The 18,087-nt window shown below is 44.1% G+C and overlaps 1 protein-coding gene across 1 annotated transcript in view; it reads right to left on the minus strand.

Moving 5' to 3' along the window:
• Nucleotides 1-2,045: 2,045 nt before the first annotated feature.
• The window catches only part of Myrfl (myelin regulatory factor like), a 100,522-nt gene continuing 84,480 nt past the window's right edge, over nucleotides 2,046-18,087 (minus strand). The window contains exons 21-26 of the mRNA XM_042054244.1: nucleotides 9,515-9,577; nucleotides 8,242-8,329; nucleotides 5,664-5,738; nucleotides 2,649-2,760; nucleotides 2,251-2,325; nucleotides 2,046-2,132 (exon numbers count right to left, since the gene is read on the minus strand). Coding sequence (XP_041910178.1) covers nucleotides 2,046-2,132; nucleotides 2,251-2,325; nucleotides 2,649-2,760; nucleotides 5,664-5,738; nucleotides 8,242-8,329; nucleotides 9,515-9,577 — 500 coding nt within the window. The remainder of the gene's footprint in view (nucleotides 2,133-2,250; nucleotides 2,326-2,648; nucleotides 2,761-5,663; nucleotides 5,739-8,241; nucleotides 8,330-9,514; nucleotides 9,578-18,087) is intronic.

Here is an 18,087-nt window from a genome sequence, read left to right on the forward strand (position 1 = left end):
GCCAGTGGGTCTGTGTCCCACAGCCCCACCTGAGACCATTAAGTTGTGTGGAGGCAGGCTGATGCCACAGCACAGGAGAAGCTGCCCCAAATTTGAGTATAAGAAACGGGGGTGGGGAGGGTCCTGAAATGCTTCCAGGAGTTAGTTACTCTCCCCCATATTGCACACAACCTATGCAGTTAGTAAAGGAAGAACTGTTTCCAAAACACAGAGAAGAGAATTAAGCCCGATGCATATGTTCCGTGTACCGTTTGGGTTTTGGTTGATGAAAACGTTTCATCATCTGTGTGTTTAGTTACTCAACGAAATCATAACTGCAATCTGTCCACTGTGTCCAGGCACTTAAGAATTAGCCCATATTGACTGAAGACCCTACCTGTGCTCCATCTGCTTCGTCTTCACTAAAGCCTTTCTCACATCCAGACTTTCCTACTCTACAAGTGATTTCGGGACGTCAAAGACCATGGCTAAGGAAACATGGATAAAGCAAGGATGTGAACTCCAGGGTGAGCCCGTGGGCAGCAGAGCCCCAGCTCCTGACTAATCACTGCTTTGCATTCCTTGTGCACGAAGGAGTTTCTTTCAGAGCACCTCTGTGAGGACAAGTACCCCGGTCTTCACTAGACTGCCAAGGTCAGAGCAGCCATGTGTGTCTAGCCACGTGACACACATAGTATCTCAGAGTGGAGGTGTGGTCACTACTGATGATCGCTGTGGAATTAAAAAAAAAAAAAAACAAGATCAAGCATCCTCATTCTCACTGACCCACTGACTGGAGCGACTTAAAGGGAAGCCAGGCATTCTGCAGCCCTGCACTGTGGCACTGTGCTGTGGGTGGCTTGGCCCTCCGCATTCTAAGAGCTGGTGGCATGGCGGAAATTAGTCAGGAGGTGGTTGCCACCAAAGAATGAACTTTTGTTCACGGTTCCCAAGATAAGAGACCATGTTGTCCACCAAGTATGGAGTCCTGGGGACAGTGGGTAGACAGAGGCACTGTGGAACCAGTCTTGCCATCCAAGGGAATGCACCATAAGGAGATGAATTAACTGGTTTGGTTACTTTCAGTGGGCTCTGCAACAGGAGGAGTAGGCTGCTTGTTGTCCTGGCTGCCCGGCTATCTTACACCCAAAATAATCACTCAGAAACTGTATTCGTTTAAACACTGCCTGGCCCATTATTGGCTAATTCTTACATCTTAATTTAATCTATTTCTACTAATCTGTGTATCACCATGTGACTAGGGCTTACTAGCAAGATTCTAACCAGCGTCCATCACAAACAGGAGATCCATGGCATCTGCCACTCTGCCCTTCTTCCCAGAATTCAGTTCTGTCTACTCCACCTACCTAAATTCTGTCCTATCAGCTAGACCAAGGCAGTTTCTTTATTCATTATCCAATGAAAGGAACACACAAACAAGAAGAAACTCCTACACCAGGGCTCTCTGTATAGGAGCTTCTGTTGTCTTCACATAGAAAATCCAGTATTCATTAAGCATGGCAAAGCTATTGCATTATCAAGTCAAATTTGTATCTAATTTTTACATATATGTGTATACACACATCACATACACACACACCCCACGTGCACACACACACATCAGTTTGCCTATATTCAAGGTCTGCGTCATGCAGTGCTCACCTTCTCCCACAGCCCAACCCCTCCTCCACCATTGCCACAAATTCTCCATATTTAGTGGACCCAACTTAACCTGGCCCTTTTTCCTCCAATGCCTAGAAATGCAATAACCAAGAGTAAAGCTAGACAGGCTAATCTTGATCTCACAGCTTCTGCTGTAAATGAAGCTGTGTTTTCAGACCCACCGCAGACACGTTTCCTTCATCGTCATGACAGAATCCAACTCCACATCCTCTGACAAACGCTTTATTCTCCTCATTAAGTCTCAAAACCATTGGAAGTCAAACCTGAAAAATTCCTTCAGCAAAAATATAAACGCTTTGCAGGAGCGGCGAGAAGAAATGCCAGTTTCTGTCAACTGCATGTCTGCGCACTTCCCTTTGGTGCAGCCCTTGAACTTGAATAAATTAGTGGCAACGTCGATAGAAATACAAGAAGTAGTCGGTGAAGAAAACCCCAGCATAAAAAGGATCCGTTGAACAGTCCGCTAAATCCTGTGGGGACAGGAAGAGAGATAGATGAACATAAAAGTTAACTTTCATTGGTATTTCTTTTATTTATTGAGTGTTTAATTTCTTACTGAAAAGGAAAAGAGAGAAACGGCATGCTTACTGGTGCAGCTACTCGGAAATGGTAGGCGCTGTCGGAGAACGGGGCCACAGGGAGGCTCCAAATGTGCTGATACCCCTAAGAAACAAAGGAGAAACTTCCATCTCATACCACAAGTTACACTCAGTCGGAAGGAGGCAGGCTAGGGCAGCGTACCCTTGCCCACTCTAGGAGAAGCTCCATGACAACAGCTTTTGATATATGTTGTTAGAACAGTCTATAGTCCCTTAAGGAAACAGGGACGATGAGGAGCCAAGCGTGGTGGCCAAGGTCAGCTAACAAGAAGAGCTAGCATTTGGTTCCAGGCATCCCTTCCACAGTAGGGAGCAGAGGCCAAGATCCCAAATGACTTCTACTGGAACCAGGACATATGGGTAAAGGAGCCATGAAACATTCATTACCTGAGTCATCGGGGAGTCTTGTCTGTGGCTTTGGATTCTTTCCCTTTGACTGCGGAAACATATATTCCCGAGGGTGAATTTGCACTGGAAGACTATCAATGGCTCTGTAGTGCTTCAAGATACGAGGAAAGAGGAGGAAAGGAGTTAGTAGAATCTACAAAGAATCAGGTGACTGGTGGGGATGGTACTTAGAAAGCCTCCCTGAGGCCATGTCTGAGCTAGGGTTACTATCGCCATGATGAATACCATGACTGAGAGTAAGTTAGGGAGGAAAAGATTTATTTGGTTTATGTTCCCACTATACTCTTCATCACTGAAGGAAGTCAGGACAGGAAGGAACTCAAGACAGGGCAGGAGCTAGGAAGGGGTAGGGGAAAGGGTGAAGGAGCTAGGCAGAGGAAGGGGTAGAGGTGACCAGAATGCATTAGACACATGCTTGAAACTGCCAAAGAACTACGTTTTTAAAAGAGAAAGAAATCACCTGCTTTTAAAGTTATGACGGCAGAAGACCTATGAGAAGAGTGACTCTTCTCTAAGAGGATGAGATTGGTCCATTTTTGTACAAATAAGAAATCCCCACGTTCTAAGCTGAATAGCTCCCTCATCCTCAGCGCGTCTTTTCAAACACACCCAGTGGATGCCTGAAACTCCGGATAGCACCAAATCCCGTGTTTACTATCTGCTCTCAGATACATACATTTCTATGACACAATAATTTTTTAATTAACTATAGCAAAGAGATTAACATCACTAAAAATAAAATGGGAATTATTATAACAATATATTGTGTAAAAACATTAAGAATTGGTTATTTCTGGGAATTTCCATTGAATGCTTTTGGACCACAGTTGCTCATGGGTAAGTGAAGTTATAGATACATGGGGTCTACTGCATCTGTTATTTTTAAATCACTGGTATTTGAAAAACTGGTTCATAAACTCAAAGTCTTGATTTAATGGTTGAAGGTGATAAGGCCCTTCACGGGTTCTAATTTATAATCTTATTTCCTTCCATTGAAAACCAGGAATGAGAAAACCAGAAATGCTCTTCTGCCTTCCCCAACAGGCACTGCAGCCCAGCACACCTGGGCTCTTAGGCTAGTAGACTCGCCATTCATTTGGTATTGGTTGATGGTGGATTCTAAGTCACGAAACTACCGCTACCTTCCCCCAGCATGCAGCTGGACTGAGTTCACTACCTCCTAGATGAGCAAAATTAAGAAAGAAGGAGTATGAAGTCCAAGGTGAGACAGAGGAGACCAGGGCATGGTGAACGATGGGGGAGGAACAGCGGAGCAAGGGAAGAGGAGTTGAGGGTGGGGAGTGACGTTTGAGGAAAGGAGAAGAGGGAGAAGAAGGAGAATTGCCGGAGCAAGGGTAAGACTAGAGTCAAGAGCGAATAAAACTCTCTTCTTCCGCAAAGCTCACTGCGCACATTTGAGGGACGTGGGTTGAAAGTTATAATTACGTAAAGTGTGAGATGACAAGGCAGACGTGGCAGTTCACACCTACAGTCCTGCATCCCGGAAGTGGACGCTGGAGTACTGGGACTGCCAGGCCAGACTGAGTTACCTCGTCTGAGAATACCCAGGAGATGTCGCTCAGAGGCAGAGCTTTTGCCTAACATGCTCATGGCCTTGAGTTTGATCCACACCACCACAAAAAAAGGAAGGAAGGAAGGAAGGAAGGAGGGAGAGAGGGGGGAGGGAGGGAGGGAGGGAGGGAGGGAGGGAGGGAGGGAGGGAGGGAGGAGGGAGGAGGGAGGAAGGAAGGAAGGAAGGAAGGAAGGAAGGAAGGAAGGAAGGAAGGAAGGAAGGAAGGAAAGAATTCTGAGGTCTGGGGTGATTAAATTCTGAATCATATCTGTGATTTTAGAGACATTGTAGCTATAAAGCAAGCTGCTGTCCATTGAGTGCCTAACTACAGGTCCGGAAGGGATATTGTCTTTACCCACACACATCTTACAAGATTGGCAGGAGAATGGCTGGGGGCCACACATGAAGCACAGTGCCACCACCTACCAGCTATGAACTCGGAACATAGTTCATGTGTGTGGTATGCATCCGTGCGTGTGCATCTGTGGAGGCCAAAGGTTGATGCTGGGTATCTTCCTCTATTGCTTTGTACCTTATTTTTTGGGACAGCGAACCCCATATCTCACCTAAGGCTAGACTGGCTGCCTCTGCCTTCTTGGTGCTGAGGCAACAGACAAGGACTTCTGAACTCAGCTTTTCACGGAGGTGCTGGGGATTGAATTTGGGTCCTCACACTTGTGTAGCAAGCAATTTACCAACTGAGCTATCGCCCCAGCTCCAGACACTTGACCTGTGTACCCTAGTGTCCCACATGTAAGCATACGCTAGGAAGAAATTCATCCTAGGAGGGCTGTCATAAGGACTGTATGCCCTAAGATAAGTGTGTGCATTAGCAGATGGGTAGTCTGTGCTCCACAAACGACAGTTGCTAATTCCATCAGTGTTCGCGACAGTTCTCCTAACATGCCAAAGCCGTGGCATTGTGTAATATTCATCTTATAGGTGGAGAAATGGTAGCACAGAGACAGTAACTGTCTCTTCTAAGATCACAAAATGAGGAAGTAACAGACAGAATTTGGATCCTGTTCTGCCCAATTCAAAACTCAGGCTTGGGTGTGTGTTTAAGTTTTTTCTGTCCTAAAGCAAAAGAATACCACCCTCATTTGTATTACCACCTGGAGATCACCAAAATGTTCAGCTCTCATCCAGGGGCCATGTTAATATTGGGGTTCCTACTCCAGCTCAGAGAAGACAGCCAGTGGAAACCCGTGACCTGTGAATATCTTCCTACAAGCAAGAATGTGGCCTCCAATCCTCCCCACCCTTCCGAGGAGCCCGGATGACCTCACCCTCTACACCCTTTATCAACTAACATGGACTGACAGTGTTTTACCTCCTAACTCGCTAAACTATTACATCAATTCGGACTTACTATTCAGTGAATGAGAAAGCAGCCTTGTTTCTTATAGCCAAGCACTTACTTGATTTCCAGAGAGAATTTGACATTGGTGGGTGTGTTCTTATTAACAGGAATATTATAATTATAAAGTCCAGGCCTGGTTTTAGAAGAAAAAAAAATCACAAGTCAAAATATGTCCAAAAAAGCTTTAAGCAGCTTTTTATTATTTATTACATAGTGTGTAAACTAAAAATCACATGATAAATTTAGAAAGTTGAGTTTAACCTGATTACTTTTCTATAGTTTTCAGAAACAAACTCATCCAGTGTCAGAATGAATGCGTTTGTACCTTAATATAAATATGGAAAGTCAAGTCCCAGACCAAATGCACAGGAAATTACTTTGGTTGGTCATAGGGAAACAAATTTCAGAAGGAAAATGAAGTTAACTTAAATCCTCCTGGAAAGGAGACCTGAGATAATATTAGTGTAAGTCACCCCCCTTTAAAATATGTTAGCAAGAGCCGGGCGGTGGTGGCGCACGCCTTTAATCCCAGCACTCGGGAGGCAGAGGCAGGCGGATCTCTGAGTTTGAGGCCAGCCTGGTCTACAAGAGCTAGTTCCAGGACAGGCTCCAAAAAAGCTGCAGAGAAACCCTGTCTCGAAAAACCAAAAAATAAATAAATAAATAAATAAATAAATAAATAAATAAATAAAATAAAATATGTTAGCAGTAAATGTATATATTTAGCACCAAAGTCAACTATAATTATTATAGCCTTGACTACCATTTAGTGATGGAGGAAATTGTAAGGTAGACTTGCTTATCCTTAGGTCCACCTACCAAATAATAGGTTCTTAGAGAGGAGGGGGCTGCACTGATTCCTACGAAAATGAACTACTCCAGCTAAAGGCATGTGTGGATTTACTCAAGCACTCCTTATGACTGGTCAGTCCACGGATGGCACAGGAAAAGAACACAAATCAGATAAGAGAAAGAACCAGTCATTTGCTATCCTCCTTAAATAATACTACACTAGTTGTCAAAATGTGAAAGAAAAAACATACAGGGAGCAAAAAAGGCCAGCAATTTATAATATTTAGGAATAACAGAATAAGGCACTGTGAACCTTGGATATGCACAAGTTTTACTTATTGTTACATCTTTAAAACTGGATATTTTTACTTATCAATGCATCTTTAAAAACTAAAAATAAAACCCGGTGGTGGTGGTGGTGCACACCTTTAATCCCAGCACTCGGGAGGCAGAGGCAGGCGGATCTCTATGAGATCGAAGCCAGCCTGGTCTACAAGAGCTAGTTCCAGGACAGGCTCTAAAGCTACAAGGAAACCCTGTCTTGAAAAAAACAAAAACTAAAAACTAAAAATACATGAGTTGTACGCCAAGATATAAAAAAAAGCACAACATGTTGTGCACCACTGATATATTTAATGTTTTCTTGTCAATTACATGTCAAAAAAAAAAACTAAAAAAAACCCTTAACATTGTTGGTGTACACACACACACTCTGCCCATCTGCCTTAGGGTCAGAGTTTATAACTACATGGAATCCCTTTCCCATTATAGACCTTTGGATATCTGTGGATTCTCAGTACCCCCGTTCACCAGATATTAACCCTCCCTACCTTACGGGTAAGGAATGAATGTATGGAAACAAACATTTTGCCTGAGACCCTGGGCCCGAATCGTGTGATTGATTCCTCATCTTGTCAGTCTACCATGTTAACTAACATCTATCTCGGCTGCTTACTAAAGGTGTGATCTAAGGCAAACTCATTCAGCTCACAGCAAACGACAAAACGGAGATAAATAGCACCAACTTCTTACAGCTAATGTGAGAATTCTAGGTGCTTACAAACATAGGTGTCATAAGTAATTTTTAAATACGTTATTTTTCTAACTCAGGACATTCAACTTGAAGCCTACATTCTATTGGGGTTAAAAAAAAAAAAACTAATCCTGAAAACCCACAGAACTCGTCCTCACCGACCCGCACCCTTAGTGAAAGTAATGTCTCAGCTCCGGACACCCGACAGGTTAAGCATCAAATTAAGAAATAAGCCCCACTCTGGATGTTTACACTATGCATTTGTGCTTGCTGCAGCCACTTGAAGTCTAACGTGTCTAGATGCATCACTGCCCCGCTTTTCGGGGGGAGGGGTATGATAAACAGGGATGGAAGATGTTGCAGAAAAATGTCTTAACTATTCGGGCAATTGCTTGCCTCCTAGAACAAAAGCCACACTAAGCTAAGCCAGATTCCCACTGCAATTATATTAATATCCGTTGCAGTTATATAAATGTCACCTCACTCACGTCCATCCTGTGTTCAAAAGTCAGCTCGCTACTGTGGTCATGAGTGTGTGCCCCCAGGAGTCAGCCTGACCCCCAGGATTTTGCTTGGGGTCGAGCTATTGAACAAGAAGACTGGGATCGTGGGGGTTGTGGTATACTGACATTTGGTAACGCCCACTATTTCTGACTCCCTTGTAGTCCATGTGCCTAACGTGCTTTTACTTAAGAAACAATGTAAACACACACGGATTTCAACATGGAGCTTTGGTTTTCATCCCAGTCTCAAAACTATAACGTTGAGTAAATTCCAGAAGCAGCTAGGGCATCGCGGGAGGCTTACCCACCCGCAGCGAAGCAGTCTGCTGCAATACCGGTGGTCTATCGTCTGCTGGATCTCCATAATCTGAATAGACGTGATGGTTGTATCAATCCCTGTAGTAAAGAGAATAGGGAGAGAAAATGAACTCTTGAGCAGGGGGGAAGTATTGTGCGCCTGCTCAGATCCTAGACAAATGTTCAGTCCCCATCCAAATGGGAAAAGGAGGAAAAAGTCAAGACAAGGCTTTTGTTTTTGTTTTGGAGAATGAGTGGTTATAGCAAAATTTAAGAGATTGTTAATCAAAAGCCAGGCTCCTGGAAACAGCCAGAATCACGTCCAAAAAGCGTTTCTGGGCTATAGAAGTCCTGCTAAATTGGAATTTGCTAGAGATGGGGAATGAGATGAGACATGCAATCTGCTTCAGGAAATGGAAAAAGAGGAAAGAAGGAACTTCAAAGACATTCTTAAAATCATAGAGCTTGCTGGGCAGTAGGGAGGTAGAGACAGGCACATCTCAGTGAGTTTGAGGCCAGCCTAATCTACAAAGCAAGTTCCAAGACAGCCAGGGCTGTTATACAGAGAAACCCTGTCTAGGAAAACCAGAAAAAAAAATCACAGAGCTGAACCACAGCTTCTCTGGCTTCAGGTGACCATGCCTCATTACTTGCCAGACTGACGTGGGTTATAAAACATGGCTATACAGGTGCCCACAGTGGGGTGTGTGGGTGTGTGTGTATATCTGTGTGTGCACCTGTGTGTGTCTGTGTGTATGTGATGTGTGTGTGCGGTGTATGTAGTGTGTTATGTGTCTGTGTCCGTATGTGTGTGTGTGGTGTCTAAGGATTTGTGTATGGAGTGTGTATGTGTATGTGTGTGTATACCTGTGTGTGCACCTGTGTGTGTCTATGTGTCTGTGTGTATGTGTCATGTGTGTTGTGTTGTGTGTCTGTATGGTGTCTGTGGATTCGTGTTTGGGGTGTGTGTGTATGGTATCTGTGGTGTGTGTGTGTGCCTGTGTGTGTGTCTATGTGTGTGAGGGTGTATGGGTGTGGTATGTGTGTCTGTGTGTATGTGCGGTGGATGGGTGTCTCTGTGTCTCTGTGTGTGCGGTGTGTGTGTGTATCTGTGTGGCTGTGGTCTGCATGTCTGTGTGTATGTCTCTCTCTCTCTCTGTGGGGGGGGGGGTGAGTGGTGTGGCAGGTAGGGTGCTTGTCACTGTTTCTCACTCCAGTAATGCTTTTAAGGCCTGTGGTACTGCCCAGAAGGTTAAAAAAAAAGTCACTTAAATGTCAACTTACTGTCGTTCTCCCATTCGGGGCTGATAAGCGCACCTCTTGCCAGGAATGATTTGCTTTTGTCTTCTGAAGAATGAAAACATCTGTCAGTCATGAAGGCTTGTTCAGGACGATAAGAAGCTGAGCTGTAAGCTGAATGCATCTCCACCCTTTCCCTCTCCCGCCCTCACACTTACCCACACCTATTCCATTTCTTCCCGATCTAGCTTCTCATCCTCACCCAAGAAGCCATCTGGGATGGGTAAGTTACACACACCCAGCCAGTACTTTCTTCCTCAGAATGCCACTGTATTTGGAGGTACAGCCTTTAAAGAGGGGGTTAAGAGGATGGGGACAACAGGATGAGCTCTAGGCCTATCTGACAGCTGTCTTGAGATGAAGACATACCGGGCAATGCCAGAGGGGTTCTGTGCATGTACACATGCACAAATAAAAGACCATTTGAGGACCTAGCAAAAGGTGGCCTTCTGTAGGCAAAAGGAAGACCTCCAGAGAAGCCAGATTTATTGAGGCCAAGATCTTGGACCTCTAGCCTCCAGAACTGTCAAAAACAAACGTCGGTCATTTACACCACCCAGGCAGGGGTATTCACCATTCTATCACTTCAGATGGCCCCAGAGCTCACAGCTGCCTCTTTCCCAGAGCCGCAGCATGTGCACATCAGTAAGTGACGCTCATCTGCCCCTGAGCCCAGAGCGGATACCCCGTGTATCCCTTAAGTACAAATGCATTTTTATTCCTTCTTGACCATTTCATAGAAAAAAAAAAACCTATAATTCCTGACAGCCTTAATCATATTAAGGAAGCGTTTTTCTCTGATTAGTAAGAAACTAATGGTAGTTTTATTTCTCATCTGGATTCTGAATCAATAACGTTGCTAATCAAAGCCATTCGACTCACGTGACTTAGGATTGCTATGTGTTGTTTATGTAATATTCAGACAACGGAGCTAAGTCGTTAGAGGGTCTCTGTGTGGACACATCAGAAGCAGAAGACTCGGCTCCAGGGACAGGACATTCCTCTGCTGGGCGGAACTAAGTGTCCCTTTCATTGGCTTGTCATCTATCTTCCTGTCCATCTGTTTTGATGCCACTTCAGCTTGGGTGACAACAGGCCCTAAAGGCAACAGCTGTGCCCCACACAAGCCCGGCTCGTAAGTGCCTGCTGAGGCTCAGATTTCCTTTCTGGGTGAAAATTAAAAATCATTACAAATTGCCATTCAGAAACCAGGAACGAGGAACAACCACACGCACATTGGAATTTGATTTCTGACCTGTCCTGGAAACTCAGAGGAAAGAAGGCAATACTCTTGTTTAGGAAGTAATCCTTTGAGAATTCAGTCCAGGTATCACCAGGGCGTGGAGTCAAGGGTGCATTTGCTCCACTTGGTTTTTTTTCTACTCTGCCTACTCCCATGGCCTCTCTCCTACCTAACAGATCCAATCAAATTAGAGACTATGGTTCAAAAGTCATGTGTAGCGTGAGTAAAAATGAAGAAAGAGAAACAGAAGCAAACTATCTCTACAGTAAAATTACGAAATGCTAACCTTCATATGAACAGCCTTGGTGGTTTCAGGGGATGAGCTGGCTGATAAAACGGATTGGGTATTCCTTCCTGGTTATTTAATAGCTTGAGTATTTCCATATTAGGGAAAAGCACCTGCTATCTATTTGCAGAGAAGGCTAATAATGATAACTATACCAACTATTCATTGACATTTTCTACTAGACGTTGTTCCGAGCACCTAATGACAGCCCGAAAGGAGGGCTATAGGGATAGCCTTGACAGATGAAGCCACTGAGAACCAGGGGTAAGGACTAGAGGAGGGGCTTACATCCCACACTGTCCGATTCTGTGCACCACCATTTTGCCATCCTGCAGTTATGGGACACAAGGTCCACGCAAGGTCCACGTAAGGAAAAAGTGAGGCTAAAGTATAAGGGAGAATTCAGCCAGCTAAAGCCAGGAGCCGGATCACTGGGATGGGGACAGAGCCAAGGCTGTCATCTGCCTACAGCAGAACGTGGTGTTCCCAAAGCTGTTTTCAAGAGGCAGCTGCTCAGGTGTCAGGACTATGCAGAATGAATCCTTTAATTTTTTATTATTTACAAAGGTTTTTTTTCTTGTTTGTTTGTTTTTTTTTTTTTGTTTTTGTTTTTAGATTAAGTATGTGTGTGAGGTTTGGCCTTCAAGTCTGTATATACACCATGTGCATGCCCATGCCTGAAGAGGTCACAAGAGGGCATTGGATCCCCTGGAACTGGGGTTCCAAATGGTTGTGCGTCACCATGTGGATGCTGAGAACGGAACCTGGGTCCTCAGGTTAACCTCTGAGCCATTTTCCAATCCCTAACAAATCTTTTAAAGGTAGATGATGAGAGCAGGTGGGAGGTGGTGGTCCACACGCCTATCATCTCAGCACTTAGGAGGCAGAGGCAGGCAGATGTCTGTGGGTCTGAGGTCAGCCTGGTCTACACAGCAATTTCCAGCACAGTTAGGGCCATCATACACTGAAACCCTGTCTTGAAAAACAAACGAAGAAAGTAGATGGCGAGAGCGGTCACCTGGTGGTGTGCTGGCTAACCTCGGTTGTCAACTCGGTTTCATTGAGAGAATCAGCCACGGTTTCTTAAGCTAGGATCATATGGGGGTCACATAAATGAATGTGATAGTTGTGAGATGTTTGTGAACAGTAAAAAGGCCATGAGTGCACACCAACCAAACGTTAACTCACAACCACAAGCTTACAGGATTCTAGGTGTTTTAGAATCCCCCAGCCTGCAGCCTTGCTTCTGAGCACCCGTTGCATACACGGTGTTCAGTGCGCGCCACCCTACACCAACTAAGACGGCCTGGATGGCGCCAGCTCACGTTCAAGACTATAGGATGCTGCCGTGTTTTTACTCGACTGCAAAGCTTTCTACTCTCATGGCAACATATCCATTCCCTGGCAACAGTTCCCTGCCATCATTTCTCAGCGTGGCAATATCGTTAGCCCGTCTTTTGGGTGGACTGTGTTCGAATGTTTGATTATAAAAATTGTTATTTGGGTTGCCGGCTTGAGTTTCATTAAAAAAAAGTCATTAAATGAATCCTGGCTTGGAATTAGGAAAGATTTCTAACCATTTCTGAAACGTCCCTAAACATAGGTCTGCAATTGTGTGCTGTATACTTCAGCACAGACATTCTCAGCATCAGTGATGATAAAATCAAAATGTTGATCAATCCCCCAAAAATAATAGAGAGGCTCTGGGTCCTTCAGTATCAAATATTCCACCAAGATTCAATTATTTTTAAAATGTCTTCTTTGTCAAATTTTTCATGTGTATGTGCCTGAGGGTGTGTATGTGCTATGTGTACGTTCTTGTGTGTGAAAATTCCCAAAGAGGCCAAAGAAGGGTATTGGATCCCTTAGAATTGGTGTTACAGGTGATAGCGAGCCACTCAATGATCTTTAAAATAAATTTATGATTTATTTCAGTATTACAGGAATATCAAAGAACTGTTTTAGAATAAATTGCTTTAAACACACACAATCAGTGTGTGTTTGGTTTTTATGTCTATTTTATGTGCTTATATATCTCAAATCACTAGAAATCTCTCAAAAAAACAGGATCATGGGTAGAGAATTTTAAGAAGCCAAGTCTAGGTTATTGGAACAGCAACCTCTGGGGGGGGGGGGAGCGGGGGTGTCAGTGGGGTCATTCCTAAGATGGTTGTTATGTGGGCAACACCTGATAGGGAAAGCCCTACCCTGAATGTGGGCAGCACCATTCAATAGGTGTGAGCCAGGATGGAAGAAATGCAAGAGAAAGCATTCTAAAACAAGCCCACTCTCTATCTCTCCCATCTCCTGGCTGCTAAGAGGTGAACCACCCCTCAACATATCCCTGCTGCCATGGTAATCTGCCCATCTCAGGCCCAGAACAAAGCGGCTATTCCACCATAGACTGGACATCCTCTAAAACCAGGAGTCAAAACGAGTCTTTCCTTTCTAAGTTGTTTTCCTATAGTATTTTCTCACGATGGCAAAATAAACAACAAAAAAAACAAAGCAAAACAAACAAACAAAAAAATCGCATCGTGACCAGGGCAAGTCACAGAACGTATGAGCTGGTTTATCAGAGCTTATGGATCCAGAGGAGCTGACCATCTTGCATGGGAGGAGTGACAGCAGGTATAGCACAGCGGCTGGAATGGCAAACTGACAGCACACCTCTCAAACTGAAGGCACAACCACAGAGAATGACCTCAAATACTAGTCTTTAAGCCCTCAAAACCCACCCCCAATGATACGCCTCCTTCAACAGAACCACGCCTCCTTCAACAGAACCACGCCTCCTTCAACAGAACCACGCCTCCTTCAAAGCTTTCCCACATAGCTGCACTAACTGGGGACAAAATATACAAATGTCCCAGACGGTGGCGAACTTCTTATTCAAACCACCACAGAGCGCTGAGCTTTGTTTCGCTTTTGTTTTTCAGATTTCTGTCGACATTCGAGCTTCGACATTCAGTTTGAGGACAGGAAACAGAAGCAACTGGGCACAATCATTAGAGACAATCTTCCTTGAAATCTCTCTCCTCTTCCGCACGTTTTACACTAGGTGGAAAAGCTTCCTAACGCACAGCTCACACGACTGTGATGACCTTGAAAATGGCTGTGTGTGTGGCTCTCTGTGGTACTCTGCAACCACGTGTGGAGGATAGGAGGGAAAGAGGAAGGAAACGCGAGAGAAAAGCCAGTTGTTTAACCTTTAACTATCTTCCCTTTTCTCAAAGGTAAAACTCCCAGGATAGAAGGTAAAGGATGCTGGAACAGATGCGAGAGTCTACACTTCCTCCCCCTCTCAGCAGACAGGGAGTGAGAACAGCAGACAGGCAACGCAAGGGTTTGAGCGTGCAGCCCGAAATGATACATTCCATTAATGGATCTTGAGAGATGAGAAACTTCTAGAAAACTGAATATTCATTTTCTTTTGTACATAAATACATATGCGCTCCTAAAGGCTTCCAGATCGCTTAGATTCGAGCTGTTCCAACAATAACTTTTAGGTGCTTGTCTTCTCCTAAAAGTTTCACTGAAGATGGCTTCCCCAGGAAGCCACGGGTTTCCAAGGCAATTGAGGCCCACAGAGAAGGAGAAAGCAGAGCTCTCCATGATGTCTGTTTTCCTTGCCTTTGGTTCTGCTTCCTTGGTGGACTTGCAGGGAGAGGGGCTCCTTGTAAGATCTGGCAATAACACGACAGATTCCCTTCCCTTCCACAGAACTGTGTTCATCAGTTCTTGAAGAGAGTGAGCCCTATAAATAAGGTTGGCTGCTTTGTAATATATTTTTCGTGTGTGTGTGTGTGTGTGTGTGTGTGTGTGTGTGTGTGTGTGCCTTACTCTATCTAAGGCAGGCTAGCATAGCCTAGGATTCTTGATCTTCTTAACTGTAGGGATTCTGGGTATGTAATACCATGCCCTGTTAAAGTATTTAAGAAGTAATAAGTGAGGCTGGAGCTCAGCAGTGAGCTTGTACTGCTCTGGCAGAGGATCCAAGTGTGGGTCACAGCATCCTTGTCAGGCGGCTCACAACCACCTGTAACTCCAGCTCCAATGGAGCCAGTGACCTCTTCTGGCTGCCATGAACACTTGCATTTATGTGCGTACACACACACACACGCACACACAATTGAAAATAAAATATCTATTTTATTTTAAATCTATTTTATTTTATTTAAAAAATATCTATTTTATTCAGTGGGTGAAGGTGCTTGCCACAAAAGTCTGATGGCCTGAATTTGCTTTTATTGCCTGAACCCACATAAAAGGAGAAAAGAGAGGACTGAGTCTATAAAGTGACCTCTGACCTCTACATGCCCTCCACAGCATGCATATGTCTGCAGCCACACGCCATGCACACCCACATACTCTCACACAATAACAACATAGGTGGAAAATTTACGGGAGGTGGAGAAGAGATAACCTTACAGGTTAAAATTCCGAAAATGTTATTTTAAAGGCATAAACAAATTTTAAACTCCCTACACAATGTCCCTAACTTGTCACTTCTATGAAGCAGGACTCTTCAACTCCGAAAAGCTGGTAATTAGAAAAGAGAAACTCCTGGTGGGTTAAACGGAAGCTCTTTTTCTATAAATGCCTTCCAGAACTTTTGCTATAGGCTTAATGTATAGAGCAGGTGGCTTTCATTAGGGAGCTGAGGGTGTATTTCACAACAGGTGAGCGAGAACTCCCAGTCAACTATATTAAAAATCAGAGCGGTTGATGTAAAACGGTATCCATCAGGCCGCAGTGGAAGGCGGGTAGTATACATGCACAAATGTGCAGAAGCCTGCATTCCGCACAGCATCTGCGATACCTTTCTTGATCGAGACAGACCTGTAGCAAGAGGTCAATGAGTCCTGCCCATCATGGCCTAGACCACAGCACAGGGGACCATTTTCTTTGGGGGCATTCTTTCTCCTAAAAATTCTTTTTTTTTTAAATATTTATTTATTTATTATGTATACAATATTCTGTCAGTGTGTGTGCCTGCAGGCCAGAAGAAGACACCAGACCTCATTACAGATGGCTGTGAGCCACCATGTGGTTGCCAGGAATTGAACTCAGAACCTTTGGAAGAGCAGGCAGTGCTCTTAACCGCTGAGCCATTTCTCCAGCCCCCTCTCCTAAAAATTCTTACATCTAAAACAAAATGAGTGAGGGTGCATTGCTGCTTTGATTCTTTTTTTTTTTTTTTTTGGTAGGTTCACCAACTTGTTACAGTCAGCATTCTCTAATGTTTTCCCCACAAGCCCTTTGTCTTTTCATATGTAAACTCTCCTGTCTACTTAAGTCTGTATGGGTGCCATGGGTTAAAACCTAATCCATCGCATTCAGTTGGCTTCTTAGAGCAGAAGCTCAACACTCTGAAATACTTTCTGCTTCCTGATCTGCCTTTCTCAAACCTTTTATTATGGAGCAGGGAAATAGAATGGGGGCGGGGTAGATGACTTTTTGAAAGACGTTTTACAAATTCTTAGACAATCCACTTAGGCCAGAAAGAAAAATTGACTTGCGCTCAGCATGTCATAACGATGCAGACTGTCTTTTGTTTACTTTACTGTAGTCTGACTCCTCAGGGAGGAGTCTCCGAAATGTCTTTCGGAGTCCAGGAAATTGCCAGATATTACCCTGCATCCCACTGAGAGCTCTCCTATGTTTTGTTCTCCTATGTTTTTTTTAAATTCCTTGAATTTCTTTTTTTTAAATTGTATTCCTTAATTTTTAATTGTTATTCATGTCTCAGAAACATCTGGTCACAAAAAAAAAAATAGTCATCCAACATTCTCCTCTTTTGTATTGGGACCCCCGAAGTCATCACCCTAGATGAGTGGTTCTCATCTAATGCTGTGACCCTTTAATGCAGTCCCTCATGTTGTAGTGAGCCCCAACTGTAAAAAAAATTATTTTTGTTGCTACTTCATAACTGTAATTTTGATACTCTTGAATCATAATGTAAATATTTGATATTTCCAATAGTCTTGGGTGACCCCTGTGATAGGGGTGTGGAGAGACCCACAGGTTGAGCCACTGCCCTAGAGAGAGAGAAGAGGCTGCATCAGCAAGAGAAGAGCAACCCTTCTCCACCCAGGGAAAGATCCTGCACCAGGGGACATCCTGATGGCTATAAGCAGACTCGATGAGGAGGGAGGATGCTCAGAGTGGTCACTTTCTGCATCTTTTACAGGCGGGCCCATGTATGTGCACACGCTATGTCCAAGTAAATGAAAGCAGGATGTCCGATTCGTCATGGAAACAGGGGCCCAGATACCAATTCTAACCACCAGGGACTATGTTATAAAATGGGTACATCACCATAAATTAGAGGCTCTGTTGAGGTAAATCACTCTGGAAACCCAGAGTGACTGCAGAAACGGGTCTATGATGCTGTCCATGGTCTTGGGAGGAGGCATCTTTCCATGGATTCTACTACAAACCACTCATGTAGACACTCAGATGTATTTATAGTTCCATTTACTCTTTATGCTTTCCTCAGTACATTCATTATGAAAGTATATAATTAACTCTGGGTTCTCGGGGTAAAAAAAGGTCACTAGTGTAGCTGCTCTCTGACAGTCTACGACACAACCAGACACTTGGCAGCAGACCTTTCTCTAGGAGTTCCACAGATGTGGAAATACAGGATGAGTAGACACTCGCTGTCCAGTTTGCTCAGAGCTGAGCTTTCTAATATTCTCTTACATGGAGAACTGGTTGTTGCTGACCAAACAAAACCCTGAGAATGAAGAGCAGACCAGCTCTGGCCTCTCCCTCTTTAGATTCATTGTCATTGTTACATCTCAATGGTCAGATGGTCCCTTCTGAGATGGCTCTCAAAGAAGGACATCAAGAATCCCTAGTGAGGACAGCCAAGGTCAGAAAATTCTTGGCTAATCATAAGCTTCCACATTCTCTCAAAAGAGACAAAGGTTTTAGGGATTTTGTGACAGTATTAATTTCTTCCTTCTTCCTTTTTTCCCTTTCTTATTTTAAAATTACTTAAGTGCACATGTCTGTGTCTGC

Source organism: Arvicola amphibius, chromosome 17 (assembly GCF_903992535.2).
Source record: "Arvicola amphibius chromosome 17, mArvAmp1.2, whole genome shotgun sequence".
NCBI lineage: Eukaryota > Metazoa > Chordata > Mammalia > Rodentia > Cricetidae > Arvicola > Arvicola amphibius.